Source organism: Ceratina calcarata, unplaced genomic scaffold (assembly GCF_001652005.2).
Source record: "Ceratina calcarata isolate Rehan_Ccalc_2016 unplaced genomic scaffold, ASM165200v1 scaffold49.2, whole genome shotgun sequence".
NCBI classification, from domain to species: Eukaryota; Metazoa; Arthropoda; class Insecta; order Hymenoptera; family Apidae; genus Ceratina; species Ceratina calcarata.
Genome location: NW_017173325.1, coordinates 148,546 through 170,578, shown reverse-complemented (window position 1 = coordinate 170,578; position 22,033 = coordinate 148,546). Strand labels below are relative to the sequence as shown.

The following is a 22,033-nucleotide window of genomic DNA, read 5'->3' as shown; positions in this document are numbered from 1 at the left end:
TTGGGATGGACTGTATAGCCAATACATCCTTAATAATAATAAATAATGATAAAAAGGAAATACCAATTGTGTTTAACAAAATTATTATAGCTGGCAGAAGGATCAATTTCTGGCCGATATTTCGACGCTGGAAATGGATAGAAAGAAATCGTCTTTTTTATTCGCTCATAAGAATCCAGATTGGAACGAGACTGCAGAAAGATATGCAGTGGCTATTACTCAGTTGCATCACAGTAAATTTTCCTCTTTTCGCTGGTCTAGTCTACGAGAAATATTTGAAAAATGCGATGTGTGTCCATTTATTGTCCTTTGCCAACACAAATTAACGACATAATGAAATCTATTATAATTTTGTATGTCATTTATAGATTGTATACGACAAAGAGAAGCGGCAAGGGTCGAGCATAGTTCTGCACGATGGTGAAATTAGGAAATTCGGTACAATGGTAGCTGTTACTTCAAACATGACCACCACGTTATCTATGGTACACAAAGGTCTGTCTAAATTGCACAAAATTCTGATGAATAAAGCGAAAAGGAAGACGGAGACGAATTTACCGGCTCTTATAGATCTATTTTCGAAACTTTCGCTCGATTATAAGAATTTATCCGCCGACAAATGTATACCGTATTATTAAATCATGTATAATTTACATGTATCACTTGTAATCGAAATATGTATAAATAAAATAAATTTTTAACTCGACGACGTGTTTTTTAATTCATCTTCATATTTACCGTCCTCTATGCTCTTACATATTAGTTGACAGAAATAAAATGAAAAACTAATTTTCAACGAATGCCAACTTCAGAAGTTATAAAAGCGATATGCAGGTTAATTCCAAAGTGATCGAGAAATTTGATGAAGAAACCTCGGAACAATGCGTCCGTCGTCACAATTAGATTTACATTATGATGCCATGTTATTGTTAGTTAAGCAAGATAACATGATACCTACTCATATAAATTTCATTATTGGCGGAGTATCTGGGTAAGAAACTAAAAAAATATACACATACATATTTTTCTAATGTAATTACTTCATTAATTCTAATTTCTTTATTCGTAATGCGTTGCGAAAAGACTCGAATCCCAAAGCTTTGTATCATTTATTAATCTTTTGAAATAGCTGCGTAGGGCAAACTGCTACGCACCCAATGGATGTAGTTAAAATACGGATGCAAATTGCGAAGACGCCTTTGATCACAACGATAGGCAGAACTTACCGCGAAGTCGGTTTCCGCGGATTTTACCTCGGTTGGACCGCCGCTATGCTCCGGCAATTGACTTATACTACTGCGAGGCTCGGAATGTATCACACGTTATACGATTTAGGCCAGTAAGCATACATTGCGCTTTAATCAAGTAATACGTGTGCTGCTTCAATTATCTTATGTTTTACGTATAGCAGTTAAAATTGATAATTTAGAAATTATTTCGGCCATTTAAACTATCTTTCAATGATTGGCATCGGAATGTTGTCTGGCGTTGTGGGCGCGTTCGTCGGTACACCGAGTGACGTGGTTTTGATTCGTATGATAAGTGACATACAATTACCTCCAGGTGAATAATCGATATTTTGTACAAGTGTGAAGTGTACTAAATGAATTTTGTAAAAATAAGGAGCAATATTATAATTTTAACGGCGGCGTAAATCGAGGGACGAATTTTTAGAGAAACGTCGGAATTACAGAAACGCTATCACCGGCGTAATTGACATCGGCAGAAAGGAAGGTCTTCGCGGATTATGGAGAGGTGCTGTGCCAACTATGACAAGAGCAGCGATTGTCAATGGATCGCAATTAGGCACATATAGTAAAGTGAAGATAATGTTAATCGATACAGGTATTACATTTGACTAAAATTATTACGTATGACTTCAATTATTACGTGTTATTTTAATTTCTTCAGGTTTATTTCAAGAAGGTGTAGTACTTTCGTTCATGGCAGCAATGCTATCAGGACTAGTGATGTCTTTAACATCACTTCCTGTAGATTTAGCTAAAACTAGGTATTCGATAGAGTTTTATATGTTTTTATGGTCTACAAATTTTTATTTACAAGCAATAATTATTGTAGAATACAAAGTTTGTCTGGAAAGGCGAAACCGCCAGGTATCTTGCAAGTGTTGATACACATAGTAAAGATGGAAGGAATTCCAGCATTGTGGCGCGGATTTTTACCATATTATGCTAGAGCAGCGCCTAATGCCGTAGTTACTTTAATATGTTTAGACGGACTAAGACATGGATATTTCACACTGTTTGTAGCTCGAAGTGAATAAAATAAATAATATTCGTAGTATTCAAAATTTTATTGTTCACTCATTTTCTTTTTCTTGGTCCTAATGAAAAATATTTCAGATAAAACTTGTAGCTTTAGTTGTCGGATACAAGAATGGTCCTATGCAATTTCCTGCCAGAAGACAGGAGATGATAATAATTCAATAAATGAATAAACTTTAGTTATTTTTTATATTTCATTTAATTCTACTCCGTAAACAAATTCCTTTTGTACAGGACATTTACATATATTATACATGTGACTAATCACGAAAATTTTCTAAGCCTTAAGTTCTTCATTTGTTACGTATACATGTATAGCCTAAACTTTTTCGTAATTTGTTCGTTAATTATGAATGTCAAAACCGTGTGTGGACCAATTCGACAGTAAGTAGGCCAGAAACCTTTCCAAAGTGCCGGTATGCCTTCGTTCTTTCCTATCAGTATTATCATTGGTATCAGACTTGGTGGTTTTCCAGCTGTAGTCTTCAAGTTTTGTATCCTACACATGCAACATTCAAGTAACATGTTCTTAAGAGAACAAGTAGCAATTGGTCAGAAATGCATGATTGTAAAATCGACGCCACTTCACCTCGTTTTTGCCACATCTAGAGGCATAGAATTAAAGGAAGCGAGGAACCCGGAGAGCATTGACGCACAAAAGTGTAGACCGATGCCTTCCTTCAATTGAACTGAAATTGGCAGACACAATTTAGTATAAAAGTTGGAAGAATTATCAGACGGTTAGAAATACATTTCTTGGACATCAAATATTTCGCTTGGCTGTATGTTGCAAGCTGTGATATATTGACGACTACTGCGCGTCCCATCGTCGGTATACTTCCTCTCCAAAGAGTAGTAACCCCTTCCTCTTTTGATATCCTCGTGAATGCGTTGAATACGCCTTTGTAATTTCTTCGTTGTTCTAATAAAGTAACATACGATACGTTAAAACTGCTATAATTAATTTTTTAATTACGCTATTTCGACCTAAAGGAGAGATTGAATTTTTCGAGACAAAAAAATATAACAGAGTAATTTCACTCTTTAACAGCGTGGTTCCTGTCAATGACCTGGTGGTAATCTGGCATCGGACGTCATTCTCACAAGGGCAACATCCGCGGGAGTACCAACGAAGGCTCCAATTGATCCCGCAGTACCTGCCATTAGTGATAATACACCAAAACTGGGTTTTCCAGTATGCTTGCGCCTGTGTGTAGTAAATTTTACTGACTACTGTACATTGTAAAGAAAACGTATGAAATTACCTCCGTAATAACTTACTTCCATTCATCTTGAAGCGTGTTATAGATACCAAGTCTCGTGGTAGTATACGTAAGCTGTCGTAGCAAACCAGCAGTAAGACCGGAATAGAATTTCGAAATTCCCTGTTCTTTTTGTACCTTTTTGATCACACCAAGAATTGAAATCTTTTCCGTTTGTACCTGCATTTGATTCTTTATCACATCCATAGGATGTACTACACACGTTGCTGCCATTCTAAAAGTCAACAGCGACAATCGTCATTATATACGATATGTACTGTTCATGCATAATTTATATTACATAGATTTAATACATGTATAGATACATTGGTTGAAATATATAGTGGTGCAAGTAGATGAAAGTGAAACCTATTGTAGTCATTTACTTACCCCGAAGTACCAGCATTTGCAAAGGTAAATAAGCGAGGGAGTGGTTTTAAAGGGGCTTTTTTCTCTTGGGTTTCTTTATCAGACATTTTTAATAGATTTTGAAGGTTTCTGGATCGCCAAATTACTTTTACTCAACCACAGGTGTTATTTCATTTGTATATTACATTTATCAAATCTTGAGTGACTCCTTCTTCTAACGAGCGACTTACAAAAGTAAAGACTCATAAAAATAAATATTCTTAACAAAATAAAATAAAATAAGTCTAAAACATTTAAACGGGACAAACACGTTTATGACATGACAGACATTAAAACGATTAAAACTGAGTGAATCTAACTGATATTAATCAAACAGAATCTAACGAGTTATCATAGATGGAACAAGTGCCAAATAATTAGGCTGCATATTCATTTAAGCATTGATTTTAAATAAGCAATAAATGCGCATTGTGTATATACAATAGGAAAACTAATGTATAATTTGCGATCTTTGACGTGTAATAAAAATTACAATATTTTAAATTAAGACTTGTTCTTATAATAATTAAATACAGAAATAAACTTTAATATTTTTTTATTTGTATACTTTCCATAAAGATACGAAATATGTTTTTACAAAGTCGTAAGAATACGGTATGATTCCAAAATTTGAATACCAGGCATTCAATCAATAGTGATAAGGAATAAGCGCTAAAATCCTTGACACATGCAATCTACATTCGTTTTTAATATTACAAATAATGGATTTTTTCTTCGGGAACATATTTTGTACATTTGAGAACTCTCCGTTTTCTTTTAGGCTCTGTAGCAATTCTTTCTTCCCTTTTTCTAGGTGGTATCAAACCCATTTCCTTCTTGCAATCCTATAATTTAAAGTTCTCCTCCTTAGACTAATTTCATTTAACTAAATGTCGTATCATGCACTTTATATACCTCTACAGCTTTAAGAATTGGATACAGCGGTCTCACGCCTTTAGATTCGTTTATAACTTCTTCAGCGTAATCAAGAACTTTGCGATTCTCTATTTCAGTAATTTTTTTTACATCTGTAGCTTCATCAGCGTCGAGCTTTTCTTGTTTGCGTTCAGCTTCTTTTTCAGTCTAGAAGAATACACAGAAAAATCGTAACCGTTCAAATGCAGAATAAATTGCATCAATCACATACCATAGTTTGTTTCAATAAGCTCGCGTATTTATTCTTTCTCTCCCATTCCTCCTTCCGTTCTTCGGCCTCGCGATTTTTGTCACATTCGTCCTTCTTAAATCTTTGCAACATTTCCCACATTTTCATTTCCCTTTCCTCTTGACTCTGCCTCGCTTTCATAGCCATCGTTTCTAATCGAAAATCATTTATCTCCTTCCGCATTTGTGTCCTTCGTTCTTTTTTTATTCGTTGTTGTTCTTGATATTGTTCCTCCTGCTCTTCCAGAGCTTTCTTCAATATTTCTTCCTCCATAGTCGATTCTTTTATCAAAAACGAACGGAACTGCTCAGCTATAAACATAATTAATTATCAATATGTAAATTACTTTTCTTAAGCGGTGTACAATTTGGAATAAAATTCTATTACTTATCGCTTGAGATCGCTTCTCCCTTTCCTCTTGCTCTTTCTGTCTTAACGATTTGTGTAGCTTCTGTATTCGTAGTTTAGCGTTGCGATAAATTTCATTTGCTCGATCTTCAAACTCGTCTTCGTACTTGAGCTTCAAATTGTATTCCTTCTTCTCCTCTATGGCATCATTAAAAAATTTCTTCAATTTCTGCTTCTTCTCTTCCAACTACAAACATAATTTTTACTTTATACATGTATGTCATGAGAATTATAATTATCGTATGGCAGTGCAGTTTTGAAGACAAACTTGTTGGGCCTCGAATTCTTTCACATCCTTCAAAGATTTATTCATATTTATTTGATCTTGCTTCGCGGCTTCGTATTCTTCCCTTTCTTTTGTCTCGACAGCATTTCTGTTCTCTTCGATTCTTAAAAAAAGAGAAAATTATGCATCATTTATAGTATTGTCAAACACATGAGAAAACTTACTGCCGCTTTAACTCGGCAGCATATATCCTTTGTTTTTCCAACTGTTGCTCTGCTTTCTGTTTCATTTCTTCCTCGTACTTCGCTACATCCTCCTTTAACTGCTTCACGTAGGCAAGCTCCTCATCTTTATCTACTTGTTTAAGAGTTTCTCGAAATTTCAACTGCGCATCCAATTCTCTAAAGCACTATCGGAATCGGCAATAAGTAATACCAAACCTCAAGAGCAGAAATCAAAACGAGTTCGATAAAATCTTTATACAGTGGAACGTTGATTTTTACATATTATTTGGACAAATTGGGAGAGAAACTCGTATATACAAGTGACTCTTCGGATAATCGACGTTCAACTGTATTCGTCGTGTAAATTTGTCATGCAATAATTTGTACTAATACCTCAGAGACAAGAAGAGCTTGATTAATTCTTCTGCACATTGGTTTTTTGTACAGAATAAACCGTTTCGCTTGTTTTATTATTTCCTCCGTCTCCGCTGCTTTCCTTTCCGCAGCCTCCTTCACGAATCGTTCTCTTTCCTCTGCAGCCTTCCTCTCTTTAGCTAACAATTCTTCTATCCTCCTTCTTTTCATATCCTGCCATAATAAAAACCGCATACCTCATTATCGCAAAAAGCTTGTAAACACATATGTAGATTATCGAATAAAAGTTGTTCAATTATCACATAATTTGCATTTATTATTCCGTAATATATCTGAGATTTATTACTTCTTTAACAGAAGTCACTGTCCTTTCTTCTTTTTGCGTTTCCACTTCATTTTTATTTGTTTCAGTCTCATCACCTTTCTCATCCGGGCACAGTGCGGAAATATTATTAACGTCAAGTTCTGTGCTTTCTGGAGTAATCGTTTCGACAACATCTTTTGATATCTAAAACATGTGCAAGCAACGAGGAGTTCTCTTATGAAAAATTAAATTATAATAAATTAGTTTTAGTTTGTATAGTTATAAATTGTACATTGTATATGTATATGTATAGACTAGTTTATAATGTGAAGTAAGTCGAGTTCTAACGTTAATTAAAAAAAGAACATATAATGAAAATGGAGTATTTGATAATAGAACACATGTACACACGTACTTTAACATTTTTCGTTAACTTTTTTGCCTTGCCATTATGCCTAGTGGTCGTTAATACTTGACTTTTATTTAACACCATAATTATAATTTGTACATGACACTGTTACTATTAGACAGAAATATAACACAGGTCGCCCGATTTCGTTGATTGGTACGGCAAATAACTTCCCATGGTGCAGTCGTTGTCTTGGAAACTCAACTGGGAACGATCGATATAATTTAAGGAATCTTACAACTTTCATAAAAATTAGCGTGAAATCATCAATAAAAATCGTATCGATACTTTCAGCGAGTAGGATTACGTATGATTACGTATTTCTAAAAGACAATTGTTACATTAAAATAGTTACTACGTTTTATACGAATATAGAAGACCCTCTTCTTATTATTTATATATTAAAATATCGTGTTAATAATTAAATAGATTTTTACTCCTTGTTAAGATTTCAAATTGTATTGAAATCGCTTTTAAGAGTATTTTGCATGTAAATTATCGTGCCATTTTTATTTCACGATGATCAATCCTGAGGGTGGGAAGTTGAGATCAGGAATTACTCCTTTTTACGATCACCCGAATGATCCTACGTAATGATGGATAAACGAGGGGAAGTATGTTCCCGCTACTGATCTTTATTTTCAGTATTATAGCTTTAAGGAATAATACATCTTCATGTGTATTCGTATGTATAATGAATATTTCTCATATTTTGTTATCTTTTCTATGTTTTCTTAGAAGAAAATGCCGATTTATAGAATAAAAGAAGAGACTTTGTATGGAATTAGTATAAAAATTAGTTTACTATTACAATTTTAAACATCTTAACAAGATAGTGTTCACTCTGTAATTATGCATTGTATATTTATTTTCTTTAAAAATAAAATAGATGATATTTCAAAATGATGAAAGCACGGTAATCAATCAAAAAACTCTATATTTATGAAAATTACATTATCCGAACAAAATCATTTTCTTTTCTATCGACATAAATATTCTTTACAAGTCCTATGAATTATAAAAATAGAATGCCTGTAATACGAAATTTAATGATAAAATCTTTATTGAACGTATAAAATATATTCGCAATCAATACAGATTTCATTTGACTAGCTTTCGCATGTCTCCGTTTGAAGCGTTTCACGGAATGGCCGCAAGATGACCGTTTAGCGTGATCGTGGTCGTGCACCTGTGATGACAGCACGTGCTACAGCTGAGTGGCGGGTCTCTTTCTTGGAAAAGTGAGTATAATCGTATTTTAAAAGTGTTCACCGCTTTCTAAAGTCCACCCGACCTTCATCCATTATATCCTCGATTCAGCCCTTTGACTCATATCTAAAAATTTCCCCGTGTGTCAACGTATTTCTTCGAAATATGTCTCTATTTACTGGACGCTCGCACATGTACTTACCGCCAATGCTACTACAATAAACTATAGGTCGTGTAATTAACCTTGATACAGCGAATTAGTATTTATTGATAAGAGTCATTTATCACGAGCAAGGTTAGAACGTTGATAGAGTAATTACGTTTATCTATGTGTAGATATTTCCTGTTCGAAGCACGTGTAACTCGAATCGGAGTTGTTTTTAATACTAACCTAACCCTTCCCGCACGCATAGATTTGTCGACGCATCGCGGCGTTAAGTAACACGTTACAGTATATCTTGATTTTAATTCCTGTTTGGACGACTAACTAGAAGCATCTATGTGCTTATTACAATTTGTGATTCTACGTAATTAAAACGTCGTGAAATTAAAAGAAGAATCGTGGATAGAATCGCAGGTATTGTTCATGTTATTTGTGATTGGAGTAATAAGAATTACGAAAATGTATTGCGTTTGATTATGCAAAGTGAAATAAATTAACGTTGGAGTTCTTTTGTTTTGTATTCTTTGGATTAGAACATTTTTAATAATATGCAAATATTCAAAGTACATCCTCGAAAATTTTGTTACTTATAATAACGTGGAAGTATACTGAACTATAAAAAATATGTTGGAATTCGATGTGGAGAAATAAAAAGATAAGAAAAATAGTTATATCATGTCGAGAAATAGTACAGTCTCGTAAAAGATATTGTAATTATATAATTAATAATAGTCGATGCAGAAATTTGATTTAATTTAATATCGATTTAATAACTCGAATGTTAGTTGCTGAAAATAAAAACTGTACTAATTGAAATTGGCGTATATTTATTTTTAAGAAATATTTTGTAATCTTGATGTTTTAATAATAATAGATCTTTTGTCCTTTACTTGTGTTAACAGAATGATTTCTGATGTTTCAGGTGAACGGGAAGACCAGTGACGGTGAAGGAATGTTCGGGCTTTGAGACTAGTAACACCTGTGTAGAGTGAGTACTTGTCAAATGTTAATTTTTCTTCTTTCCAATTCTAATTGGCATAATTTTTTTACTTTGTAACACGAAATGTGCATGCGATTAGTAATCTGTTTTCTATAATGAAAAATGTTTTGTTATACCGGAAAGAATATAATTACCGATGATTAGCAATTTACTTAAGTGCTTGCAATTTTTGAAAAGTGATTGAAGGGCACGAAATGCTTAGTCGATAGGTAATTATGATGGGCAGGGATGAATAAGTGGAATGAATTTCACAAGATAATATTTATCAATGAAACGTATTTATTAAAAATCTAGTATTTCCCTACGTCTACAGTAAATATCACAGGTACTTGTTTCTCTATCACAACATCCTCTGCTCGGCTATCCTTGTTGACAATTACAACAGCAATTGGAATTTTCTAATTTTTGTCAAATATACAAATCTGTGACATTATCAGGCCGAGGGGACGTAACAACGTTTTTGGCGCGAGAAGAGACCTTTCTTGTATTGATTTAGGCGCGAACTCGTGCCGTGGTTGATGCGAGTATCCTACAAGTTCACACGATATTCTCGCGCCAAAAGTGGACAAAATAAAAAATTCTCGATAAAAGTAATAAACAATACAAAACTCTAACCGTGAAGTAAATTAAAGCTTCAGTCGCGACATATCAACGTATTTACATCGAGATCTTAGTTGTTCCCAACTCTTACAACCTTATTCAATCAACGAATACATAATATATCCGTAGGACGCTAGGACAATAATGAAAACTTATTCCGATACATTTTCTCCGTTTTTCCCTTCACTCCGAAGTATTTTGAGCAAATAGAAATTCTAGAGTCCATGATTCTTCGTCTTCTTCTGCATCTTCGATCCTCGAAGAATACATGTTTGCACATCGTGTAGGCGGTGCAAGAATTGATCTTCTTGCCGCCAATTTCGCGGAACGAATCTCTCGACGAATATCGAGGATCCCGCGAAGTCCTCAGCTTCAGGAGCGAAATCTTCCGCTCGAATCACAGACAAAATTGCAACACCGGTAAACGTTCCTCACAGAATGGATTCTCTTTAGGATCGACGATCATTTCTTGAATCCACTTGCTCGAGAGCTTCGTTTAACCGGGTACGATGGCTTTGCCCGTTGGAATTGTTCGATCTCCTCGATTACCACGGTCTCCAGATAGGCTCGTTCGGTTTGGCGACTTGAAGGAGACCCTGATGGGTCTGAGACATGCTTTCAATGTCCGTTCTCACCGGAGACGGTTGGCTGGACGCTGGGGTGAGCGGCATCGAGTATTCGTCCGAGCTGATGTCGCTGTTCGAGGACGGCGAGGATTGCGGCGCGGCCACGTGGATCGTCAACGGACCGGTCTTGTCCATCGAATTCAATTTGTGACCCAAATGGGTCATCAGTTTCGTTCCCAAGGCGACGTCCACTCCCGGAGTCGCGGCTAGGCAGCGGCTGACTTCGTTAGCGCAGTGCGTGTACCCGGCTCTGAACCGATCCGCGTCGATCACCGGATTTGCGGACAGACGCTGTTGTCTCTGCAGCTTGTGAAGGTGGCGGACGGTCAATTCGAGGATGTCGGCCTTTTCTAGTTTCGCCACGTTCTCGCCGTCGCCGGCCAGAGCTGAGACCATCAGGTCCTTCAGCTCGTCCAAGCAGCGGTTGATTCTAGCCCGACGTTTGCGTTCCAGCATAGGTTTCATCACCTGTAAATTGAAAGTAACAATTCGTTATAGCTACTTGTTTTATTATAGAAATGAGTCTTCGAAAGAATTTCAGTGAATCTAATAATGCTTCGAACGAGATTAGAATTGTTCTTTATTATAGAAGAAAAGGTGAAGCTATGCAAGTATTCGAGTTGTCGGAATTTAAACGACGCTTACCTTTCTGTATTGATACGTTCTGGAGATCGGTTGCTCCTGGCCATCGACCATCATGATCTGGTCGTGCATCTGCATGATTAATCCTTTTAAATCGGAGGGTAGCTTCTCACACACCGATAACGAAACTTCACTGATTGCGTAACGATTCGCTTGTCGCGATGTCACTGAACGTTTCTAACGTGCACACAGCTATTCTCGTGGATACGAAGTATCGTTGAACTTGATCTATTTTCTCGCGTGGCTCGCTCGATTCGAAGGAAACGTATCGTACTGTTATACTCCGACACGTCTCCTGTTCGAACTTCGTGAACGATCACCGTGATTATGGTGGCTGTCGGGCGAGGCTGTGGCTTATATAGTCAAGGACCCATCGGCATGGTGGGGCGAGGGGTTGCAGTCGGGGACCTTAGTGGGGAACTGGCCTTCCGTGGGAACGGTCCGTAGAGGTTGGTTCCCAAGCAAGCACACCACCTGTAAGCGGCAGCTGCCAGACACGCGCCCACACCAAGCCATCGTCACCGTTTCTTCGTCTTCGTTTCTCCAACCGTCCGAGCCCGTATTTCTTACCTCCTCTGATCCTCCTCGGGTAGTCGTGCCACGGTATGCACGGCTTAACGTTCTCCTCTCTTTCTCTCTTTCGTTCTCTCTCACTCTTCGCTCCTGAAAGACTTGCTATTTCACGAACGTGAGCTCATACGGAAGGACCCAGGGTATCGACGTCCTCTCCTTAGTTTCCTTCTCACTGCGCGAACCGGAGCGAGCGACGGAGAAAGGAACAGTATCCTTTCTCGTTTCGCACACGCGTCTAGTCTTCCTCCTTTTTCCATTCTAGTTGCCCGAGGCGGCCAGTACATACATACACGACACACTCGTGCTACGTCTTCTTATCGTGATCCCGTCCTCGCCGCACGCCCGCGTCGATCTATAGTTTTGTCCTCGTCCGAGCCGAGCAATATCGTGGAGCGTGCTGGGCACAAGTCCGGCGTTCTCCCGATCGTAATCCCACTAGTTACACGTTACCGAATCACGGTACGCGTGTGCATGGCTACCGCGAAACGATACCGCGCCCGCTTCCTCCCGCCTCGCGATTGATTAATCATCCTCAGCCGCGTATTTAACCGGCGCGTGAGAGACGCGCCGCGGATGTGGGAGATGAATGTTGCATGAACTTGACGTTATGAAAAGGATGTGATGAATCGTTTATTATGGTTGTCGCGTGGGCGCGGACCTTCGACGGAGCGAGCACGTTATCGAACACGATAATTAACCGTTTATTCGGTCCGCGAGCCTCGTTCCGCTCCGTGTAATCCTTGACTAAAGACGGCGGACTCCAATACTCTCAATATAGCATTTTCTGATTCATCGCAGATAAGTGCTGTTATCTAAGATTTATCGCAAAATGTTTAAAAGAGAACGGTATTAAACGTTAGAATTTTAAATTCTCGATGAACGGGACGATGGGAGCGTTCTCGCATTTTCATTTTGATCCATTGAGATTTAATGGAAATTAGCTCGGCGATATTATTCGGATCGAGGTTTAATCTCGCTCGTATTTAAGATCGTCCTTCACTTCGGATAGTCATCGCCTGGAATGAATATCACGTGTACGTCTCCCCGGTCGCTGGAAGCATTTCCAGATACTAATTTCGTTGAGCCTTTTGCTGAATTATATCCTTCGTACCCCCTTCCAATCTTTCCCTATCCTTCTCCCTTTCCGAGGCTTCTCTTTTTTCCCCCCTCCGGGTCTTTCTTTTCTTTTTTCACCCGGTCGCTTCTTCCTGCCAACTACCTCGCTTATTTCTCCGCGAGTGGGGCACTTAAACATCGTTCGCACCGAATAATTACGCATGTTGGCTTCATCCTTCTCTCCTCCTGGCTCAGTCCTCGCCTGCCCGGCCGCCTCCTTCTTGCTACCGCGATTTTACGAGCCATCCTTCGTCTTCTTCGTAGTCGCCTGCTTCTTGTTCTTCCTCTTATCCTCCGCGTCCATACCTTTCTTGGCTTCGTCGTTTTTCGCTGCTCCCTTGAGCCGAGCAATTGCACGTGTCCCTAACGACGCCGGCACCTCCGTGGAACGCGCCTGGTGCTCTTATTCTCCGCTCAGCGATGACCAGCATCCTCCCTCTGATTCTCTTGTTTACTATGCAGCGGATTCCAATTAGCCTGATGTCTGCGGGAGAAGCTTATGCCGCGTTTTGCTATATTTCTGATTATCAGTTTCATTTCGTATCTCCCTTCTCCCTCAAACTGTCCGCATGTAAAATTCAGATTATCCAATTACGCTTGTTTATCTGTCTTATACTCCGGATCACACCGTGAAATGCAATTTATAGTCCCTCTCCGTGTTTGTATACATTTGTGTAATCAGTCTACTTCTGGATGCAAATCGTAATTGTAACGTTATACGTTAGGTGGTTTCTTCGAGCAAAAAGTGTGGAAACCGTCGGATAGGTCGGCGAAGTCTTAGGGATGTTTCGCAGCAAGTGATCATATTCCAGGTTTAATGTAAAAAATCGAGACCTGGTGGGAACGTGAATTTTTTTTTCGGTTACTGTCAATGCGACGGCCGCTCGTGTGATCGACGGTGAATCACACCGAAATATCGTTTGCCTTCTGCATGGCCTTCTGTAATGCTTGCCAAGCTCGCGACACGTGTTAACGTTTTCCTGCTTTCTATTTTATTTCAACGATTTCCGAGATTCACACGATTTCTTTGTATGCTTTTTCTGTGGTGCAACGAAATGAAAAATTGTTATCCGAATCGAAGTGGAAACGGTGTAACGTGACGTAACAGGCAATTCCGTCTCACGAGGACTATCGTGATCAGTGACAGTTCATTAAAACGTCCACGTGTCGGCTCGATACGAAGTCAGCTTCCTCTCACGTGCCGCTCATTGTTCGCTGTTTTTACGCGATCTGGGCGGGCAGCCAGAGGTCCCGTTTCCGAACGCGTCGGTGGCTAATACAAACCTCATTCAACGTCCCGATTAGCACACGTGCGCGATTACGTGCGTTTCAGCTTTCGAACGTCGCACGCACGTGTCGAGGCAGCGCGCGCGAGTTAACGTCTGCAGTCAATCAAAAAGTCTTCAAATGTCAATTTGATAAAATACAACAGGGACAAATACGAGAACCAAGAGACAATTCATAAATTCAGTATAAATTACGGTACCTATCTATATGACGATTTCAATATCGATATCAATATTTGAAACAGATGCGAGGGTCATATATTTTCTCATAACCGTGTTTCCCATGTCCCGCGGTATCGTTTGTTCTTATTCGTTGGAAGAGGAGTGAGGGAGAGCCAGGCTTATTAGCAAGTACATCAGCTGTTCGTGAACATATGTCGCGAGCCGTTTGGCTCGTGCCAACGAAATCATGATCCCCTTCTCGAGTATTAACCCCTGCGCGACATCGGTTCGCACGCGTCGATTTCCGGCTGTACAATACGCGAAGGGGAGCATTAGGGGTTGTACGATAGATAACAATATGGATACTTATAATAATAATTGGACGTGAGACTTCCTCGCCTCCGTGCGACATACTCTTGAAAATTCTCTCGTTGATCTTTCAAATGCCGTTTATGTTCATTTGCGTAGAAATGGAATTCCCTAATTTTTAATTAACTAATTCTTGAAGGGCCACGAACACCTGATGACTTCTATTATTTCCACTGTTAGCTGTAAATCTTGTCAGAGAAACGAAAGTTAAAATATAACTGGAAATACCTCTCGAATTACATGATCATCCCATATTTCGTCCCGAGTATTAATGTCATACAAGAACAAATAGCCTAATTCCGGGAAGGTTCCAAGTCGATCTATAAAAAGTAATTTTATTGCCTCATTCCTTATTAAACCCGGACAAGATATTAGAGACCCGAGTGAATGTATAGTTCCAAGAAAGGAAAAATCCAAAAATTTCCACTGATCATTGATACTATTATACAGTCTGGCAATAGTACATTTTAATTGCACGAAATATACAAATAAATTCATATAACTAATTGGTACATAATTTTATTTTATGGAACCATTGAACACCACGTTATTGCCTATAAAATATTTTACTGGCTCGTACTGTATGCTTAATTTTCTATCTTTAATTGTTGCTTATGCCGTTGGATAAGGTCTGTTCATAACTTACAATTAGCCGTAATTCAGAGGCAATAAATAAAAGCGAACACGTGCGGTTCACGGAAAGTTCGCGTTTAGACGAGGTGGAAATTTGCATGGTGTGCCGTTAACATCTCCCGACGCAAACACGACGGACCTTCTGACCTACTGGCTCGGGCCAGAGTAACCATGAAGATCAAGAGGAAGGAAAGGAGGAGAAGTGAGAGCATTCTCACGGAGTGTCGAGTTCACCTGGCGGCGTGTGCGGTGTGCACACGCCGCCGTGTGCACTTCGCCCTATTTAAATGGCCTTTTCTGGCCCTTCCTCCTATTTAATTGAATGCTACCGCTTCGCGGCACACGCTCACAATACCGACGCACGTCATCGCTTCCGTATACGAACGTTCATACAAGCGACCTCGTTCTACTTCCGCAGGACCTTCCGGTAAAACCTGAATCGCCTAGCTTCCTCTGACCTTCCACCTCTTTGTTCGTCTTCCAAATCAAAATAGTACTAATCGGGTGGAGGATGTGGTTTGTTTACGTAGGCTCCTTGTGATACACGTTTTGAAATTTGATTCCCTTTTTTTGATACAGCTGTGTCTGGGTGGTATTAAGAAATTTGTAGGCACGCGCTCATCGACCGAGTAATTTCAAGCATTAAATGCAAATACGTGAATCGAGTACTCGTTTACCACGTGCATCGCGTTAGCATCAAGTCAGCGAATTGCTTATTGATTGTGTCGGATATTCGATACTCGGTTGTTGAGAATTTTTTCGTCCCGCATTGTTTCGCGTTCCACCTATTGAAATTGATTTGTAAACACCCACTTATCGTTTCTCGTTACGATTAAAGAACGTTTTCTTAGAGCGTCGGAACTGGCTAAATTCGGTGCGCTACAATTAGTTTAGCCGCAAGCTGAGCAAAGAACGAGGCTACTAAAAACGTGAGTAAGGAGTCCAAATGTTTTGGTGAGAAATGCAAATGAACCGGTGTCAGGTTAGAAGTTAAAATCGATAAAGGAGGCCTGCTGGCTGGCGTCTCGGAAGGGGGAAGTGGCTCCGATAGGACCCCAAAGGCGTTCTTTGTGGGGTCTTAGGCTGAAGATTGCGCACGTGCTCGGTTTTCCCACGCGTATAGCACGCAGCCGGTCTCTGGGTCCGAAGGGGGAGGACATCGAGGCTGAAAAGGGACAGGGTGCATTGTGTCGAGCACGGGTCTGAGACACTGGAAATTAAAGACCCTCTCTCGTCTGTTTCTCGCTCTTTTTTCCTCTTTTTCCACCCACGGCAAATGATGCCCGGTACAAATTGCCGGTAGCGTACGAATAAAACGATATCGAGACCCTCTTTTTCTTCCTGACTGGTTTACGTCGCTCCAAAGAAATTGCTCCAACACTTTCTACTCGAAAATTGCACACGTTAGTCGATCGCTAATATCCGAGAATTTTTCGAGAATTCATCGTTTCATTGCAATTTTATAAATATCAGATAGAAAACTATAAGTCAAATGTTTATTAGAGATACGAGCAGCTCATTGTTAAAAATCATCTGCAAATTCAAAGGATGTAGACAGTCTCTTTTCGTTAGTCGATCGTCGAGAGATTAGGGTGGATTTTGCTGTTTCACGTTAACCGTGACGCAGCCTTCAGGAGGACCACCTACGCCGGATACGTGCGCAGGTATAAACGTTTGATAGACGTGGTGGTTTCTTATCCCGAAATTCCAACCGAGTTGACTCACGCCGCTCATAATTTCCTTCGAAATTGAGACGAGTCCTTGTAAGGAAGTCGTCGCGATGACTGCACGAAATGCGGTACGTGTACGTTGCGTTTCACGCTGTGCTACATGCGGGTTTGTTGCATTTCATTTCTTCGCGCGGATATGTACGCATTTCTCTCAGCCATCAGTTCTTATATCACACGCGATAATGTGAAAATGAAATGCGTACCAATATGAAAACCGGCGTTGATAACAAGGAATACTTTCCGTTTCATTCATCCGGTAGCGCTCGATGTTAGGCATACGAAGTGGGTTCCGCGAAAGGAAGGGTTAATAAAGACGTCAGGAGGTAATATCGAGCCCTGAAATTCGAGTCATAAATCGATACTGCAGATCGAGCCAATCCACGGCGATTACGGTTCAATGCGGGGGTACAATTACAAATCCCTGAGCAGTTATGGTAAACCGATTAAGCATAAATATCGCGGAACAGTTTCGCTTATGCGAGTCCAATTTCTCAGGTTACAGTATGCGCGTGTATAAATCTTCTTGCACTCCTCCACCTATCGTCCATAGTTTACGTACATATTAACCGAGTAAATATGGCGACAAGTCTGTAAAAAAGCGTCTCCGAGTCGAGGCCGTGACTCTTTTTGTCGTTTAATCGAGCCGGAAGCTCTCGTTAAGGGGCGCCCGTTAATTGGTTCTGGTTTCGGTCATCGGACAAAAATATGTACCCGGCTCCCTCATCGATAGGCGTTCGGTTCTTACAACACTATCTCTACCTGACTCGGCCCGCAACGTCCTCCGAGATCACGGGTCCGCGGCACGCACACTCGCGTGCTGGGGGCCGCGCGTGTACGTGCACACCGACGCGTATAATGTGCCCGTACGAATGAATGGCGCTGCCGGGCGGAGAGGCACATCTCTCGTTTCTGGACTCAGAGATCTAACTACCACCTGCCTCATTTTCCCACGAGCTCCGGGGCGAACCTTTCGAATACCGATGAGATAGACGAGGACGAAGACGCGTGTAGAAACGGAGCGGCTCGAAGGACAGCCGAGAGTACACGCCGGCCGGTGAAAAGAGAGCTCCGCTTTTGGCGGCGGGTGCGACAGGGAGAGAGAGAAGAAAAACAGGGTCAGAGAGAAACAGGATTACCGGAGGCAGAGTTCCTCCGGTTTGACGGAAGAAGAAGAAGAGCAGGAGGGAAGGGTTCGCGAGAGGAGCGCGATCGACAAGGATGCACGATTAAAATACATACGTCAGAAATAAAGACGAAATGGTTCGGACCGGGGAAGAGGGTGAGAATGAGAGGTAAGGAATGAAATGGAAATCGAGGATATATGCGAATTCTCTGTTGAAAGAGAGAGACGCATTGTTCCTCGTGTGTGTACGCGCACGCGTGAGCACGTGTGTAGAGGAGGTGGGAGATGAGGATGCGAGGAACCGAGAGATCCTCCGAAGGCGGGCAGGTAGAACACGTGCTGGCACGAGGTGAGTCAGACTCGCGGGAATATCGAAACACGATCTTTCTCTCTTTCTTCTTCTTTATGCTATCCTTCGTCCTCTTTTGTTTTATTTTTGGCTGGCTATGGAAATATGTGCTCCCGAGGCCGATCTTCTGAATCCGTGATTCACATTTTTTGCCGTTTCTAGAGCAATTATGAAAGGAAAGACTTCAGGGAAACACTTGTTAAAGTACAATCGAAAACAAAATTCAGAGCATTTTAATAAGTACTTCCTGAAGATAGAATAAATATCCTTTACTTTTACCGTAACATCCTTTGATCTGAATCTGGATTGTTCACTTCGTATGTGCATCCTGGGTGATTCATGCAATGTGGTTAGTAATTGATTGGATGAATTGTCCGGGATGCACATCCATAGTGACAAACCTAAATTCTCCGGAAAATGAATGGACGAGTGAAATTATTTTGAAATAGCTCGACTTTCCTCTATTAATATTCCATAAATGACAAATGCTTTTAAAATCAGTAATTCGTCTCGTAATTATTACACGAGAGGGAGTGTAATTCATTTACCGGAATTGGGAATCCCTAATTTGGAGTCACTTTAATGCAGTGGCATTAACGTATATCCAAAAGAAGTATAATGGACACTTTTCACGTGAGAACACTCGGATGATACGTAATTGTCGGCTCGTTAAACTCCTGCACGTTATTTATCGATAACAGTTACGAGTGTAGAACTATCAGAGGAATGAAAACCAGTCGTAAATTATTCTTGTTGTTCATACACGTATAATGAGCACTTTCAAGAACATTTATTCACATACTATGTCTAAATTGAAAGACATTCTTTCCTTTGCACATTCGTATACAATTTAATTCTTCTCCATAAGCCTGACTTACATATGCATGCACGTTTAAAAATGTTGGTTGCTTATAAAATGTTGATATCTGATTGAGTGTAGTTATTTGAATTATTTGCACGAAACTAGAATTTGAAAGAAAAATGACGCCTGGCTCTTTCAAATGATTTCATTTTTCTATAACGTCATCTTATTGTTAGTTGTGTACGTGTATGGGTTCTGTTCGTGTCCGATATCTGTGATACATCTTGACGCGCTATATCCAGGTGGTTCTTGTTAGCATTTAAATTTTTATCTCACGTTTATATAACCCATGAAACTTTAATATCGCCACTGTATTTCAATAAGATTTATGCGTTCGGTCTGTGGTTAATAAATACAAACATAACTAGGAGAGTTTCGTTAATTATATTTTCATGGCGAGATCGTCCCGTTTTTAAAGACTTAATATTCGAATAACAAGAACAGGCAATATAAAATGTGTCGCTTTCATTGTATCGGAAATGGAAAGGTTCTTGTCAATAGATTATGCTTATAGCACGCCCTTTTTGCCACCGTTATTCGCTGAATGACAATAAAATAATGAAGTAACGACATTGGAAAGATCTTTAACAAGCCTTGCGCTTGTTTCGCGTATTTATCTGTTAATTAAATCTGCCGTATACCTGCATTAATGTCCTCTCTGTGACATCACGCTCGTTTGCAAGGTGTCGACGCTAAAACGACGATCTCTGACCGAGACTTTTTAATTGCATTGCGGATGTCTCGGCTCGAAGTGAACTAGTTTGTGCAAAAATTAAATAACTGATCGATTTTCATATTGCCGATTGTCTTTACGCACGGAACAGAATAGGCTTGCAGCGATTGATAGTAATCGATCTAGTAACATACTCGATCTCTTAATTGACTTTTAAAGCTTTTAAAAGATTAATTCGATGCATTAACGTGCGCTTCGGTAATGGCTGCCGCTTCTTCAGAAAGAAAGTTCTGATTACATCGAGGCGGAGGCGATAATTGAATTGAAGTGCGTATCAGTGTTATCCGGATAACCGGTCAATCTTGTATTGAAATTAAACCCGGTACTCGTGGAATCAGAATCCATTTACGATCGTTATCTTCTCCTGGTTCGATACCATTTGACACGACCATACCGTAAGCATCTGATTCATGCGGGATGTACAAATCGTTAAGATGTTCCCCTTCGATACTCTTGCACGCGATTCCGCTTTCACATTCGTACGTGTACTTGTTAATGTAAATAACGATTTCTACTTCAGCTGGGAAACGTGGCACCTTTAATTACAGTTTTTTCTAGTAGGACGTCAAAAGGATGTCTCAGCTAAGTGATATGAATATACGTAAGGTATCTCAAGCGAACTGCACATCAAAAGTTACGTGAAATTAATTGGAAAATATTACGAACATTCATGGGAAGTGCAACGAGTCGGATAAAACGTGTGCATGACAGTGAAACCTTTTGATGTATGGGTAGATTGTCGGTAAATGAAATGGTTCGATGTCTACAGAGTTCGGTTCGGAATCGCGGCCGACGGTGATTAATTGGTTCGTTTATACAGGGACTAATTATTCTCGATGCGATCGAGAACCCGCTTCACGGTATGCGACACGTTCCGCTTGTTGGTCCTACTGCACGTCGTCGCGAGTCGCGACACTCATTATCAGTACACGAATGCACGCGCGTCTGGTACCACGACACTTTCTTGACAAAGAGGCGTGATTGATGGAGGTCGAGTTCTTTAGGAAAACTTTCCTTTCACGATTAAATCGCTTATCGATGTACGGTAATCTTCAATTAATTCTGAAGCTCTACACTATTATCCCTCGACGATATCGTTTCGGAATTTAATATCTCGAGTACCGTGTCACCCAAATTTGGTTAAAGTATACGTATTAACATGAACGAATAGCGGTTTTATTTATTGAAAGATTATTTCTGGACATGATAGAACATACATTAATTTGGCTCAGTTCGCTTCATGACCGATGAGTTTTAATTTTAAGGATATATTGGCTATACAGTTAATCCCAAAAGTTTATGCACTTTAGAAACGCATTTTTTAAAAAGAAATCAGATGTCGGAAGAACATTGCTAATAATAAACAACAAAAAAAAATTTTCGATTTTTCTGAGATTTTTCCAAGGGGTACCCCTTCAATTTCTTCCAAATTTTTGTTTCTGGCCAATAACTCCCAAACCGTTGGATATACGGAAAAATTGCATAGGACGTTTTTTGTAGAGGACGATGAGATCTACAATTTCCATGTAAAAATTTTTCGCTAGCCTCAATAGTTAACGAGTAATTTGCAAAAAACTGTTTTTTCGTTTTTCGTCCATAACTCGTAAACTATTAATGCTAGCGAAAAAATTTTATACAGAAATTGTAGATCTCGTCGTCCTCTACAAGAAAGGTCCTATACAATTTTCCCGTAGATTCAACGGTTTAGGAGTAATTAAGGAAAAATGAAATTTTTTGCCAAAAGTTCGCTGTTTCGACGCTGGGATGGTCGGATTTTGTCAACATTAATAA

The 22,033-nt window shown here is 39.7% G+C and overlaps 4 protein-coding genes across 11 annotated transcripts in view; 3 read left to right on the top strand and 1 right to left on the bottom strand.

Moving 5' to 3' along the window:
* Positions 1–638, top strand: part of LOC108627982 (IQ motif-containing protein H) — a 4,290-nt gene extending 3,652 nt beyond the window's left edge. Inside the window, 2 exon segments of the mRNA XM_026816139.1 lie at positions 91–289; positions 369–638. Coding sequence (XP_026671940.1) covers positions 91–289; positions 369–638 — 469 coding nt within the window.
* Positions 639–1,157: 519 nt separating this feature from the next.
* LOC113464709 (mitochondrial 2-oxoglutarate/malate carrier protein) lies at positions 1,158–2,284 on the top strand. The gene is made up of 5 exons (XM_026816138.1): positions 1,158–1,339; positions 1,430–1,563; positions 1,675–1,845; positions 1,912–2,011; positions 2,080–2,284. Exons 1-5 carry the CDS (start codon positions 1,158–1,160, stop codon positions 2,282–2,284), a joined length of 792 nt encoding a protein of 263 aa, XP_026671939.1.
* Positions 2,285–8,194: 5,910 nt separating this feature from the next.
* LOC108627989 (tubulin polyglutamylase TTLL4) overlaps positions 8,195–22,033 on the top strand; it is a 131,425-nt gene continuing 117,586 nt past the window's right edge. For 5 of the 8 annotated variants that reach the window (XM_018029623.2, XM_018029622.2, XM_026816124.1 and 2 more), the window contains exons 1-2: positions 8,232–8,307; positions 9,361–9,426. The gene's annotated coding sequence lies outside the window, so the exon portion shown is untranslated. Of the gene's footprint in view, positions 8,308–8,754; positions 8,853–9,360; positions 9,427–22,033 lie in introns of those variants that run through there. The other 3 variants (XR_003389564.1, XR_003389563.1, XM_026816122.1) reach the window with 2 other exon arrangements.
* LOC108627991 (enhancer of split mgamma protein) lies at positions 9,695–12,166 on the bottom strand. The gene is made up of 2 exons (XM_018029630.2): positions 11,310–12,166; positions 9,695–11,132 (listed from the first exon to the last, which is right to left on the bottom strand). Exons 1-2 carry the CDS (start codon positions 11,382–11,384, stop codon positions 10,584–10,586), a joined length of 624 nt encoding a protein of 207 aa, XP_017885119.1. The 5' UTR covers positions 11,385–12,166; the 3' UTR covers positions 9,695–10,583.

What these genes read in the sequence shown, in the direction of transcription:
- LOC113464709 (XM_026816138.1), top strand. Translation starts at nt 1,158, where the DNA reads ATGGATGTAGTTAAAATACGGATGCAAATTGCGAAGACGCCTTTGATC. An exon ending in TGACATACAATTACCTCCAG is followed by an intron (nt 1,564 to 1,674) that starts GTGAATAATCGA and finishes ACGAATTTTTAG; the next exon opens with AGAAACGTCGGAATTACAGA. An exon ending in GATAATGTTAATCGATACAG is followed by an intron (nt 1,846 to 1,911) that starts GTATTACATTTG and finishes TAATTTCTTCAG; the next exon opens with GTTTATTTCAAGAAGGTGTA.
- LOC108627991 (XM_018029630.2), bottom strand. Translation starts at nt 11,384, where the DNA reads ATGCAGATGCACGACCAGATCATGATGGTCGATGGCCAGGAGCAACCG. An exon ending in GAACGTATCAATACAGAAAG is followed by an intron (nt 11,133 to 11,309) that starts GTAAGCGTCGTT and finishes TTCAATTTACAG; the next exon opens with GTGATGAAACCTATGCTGGA.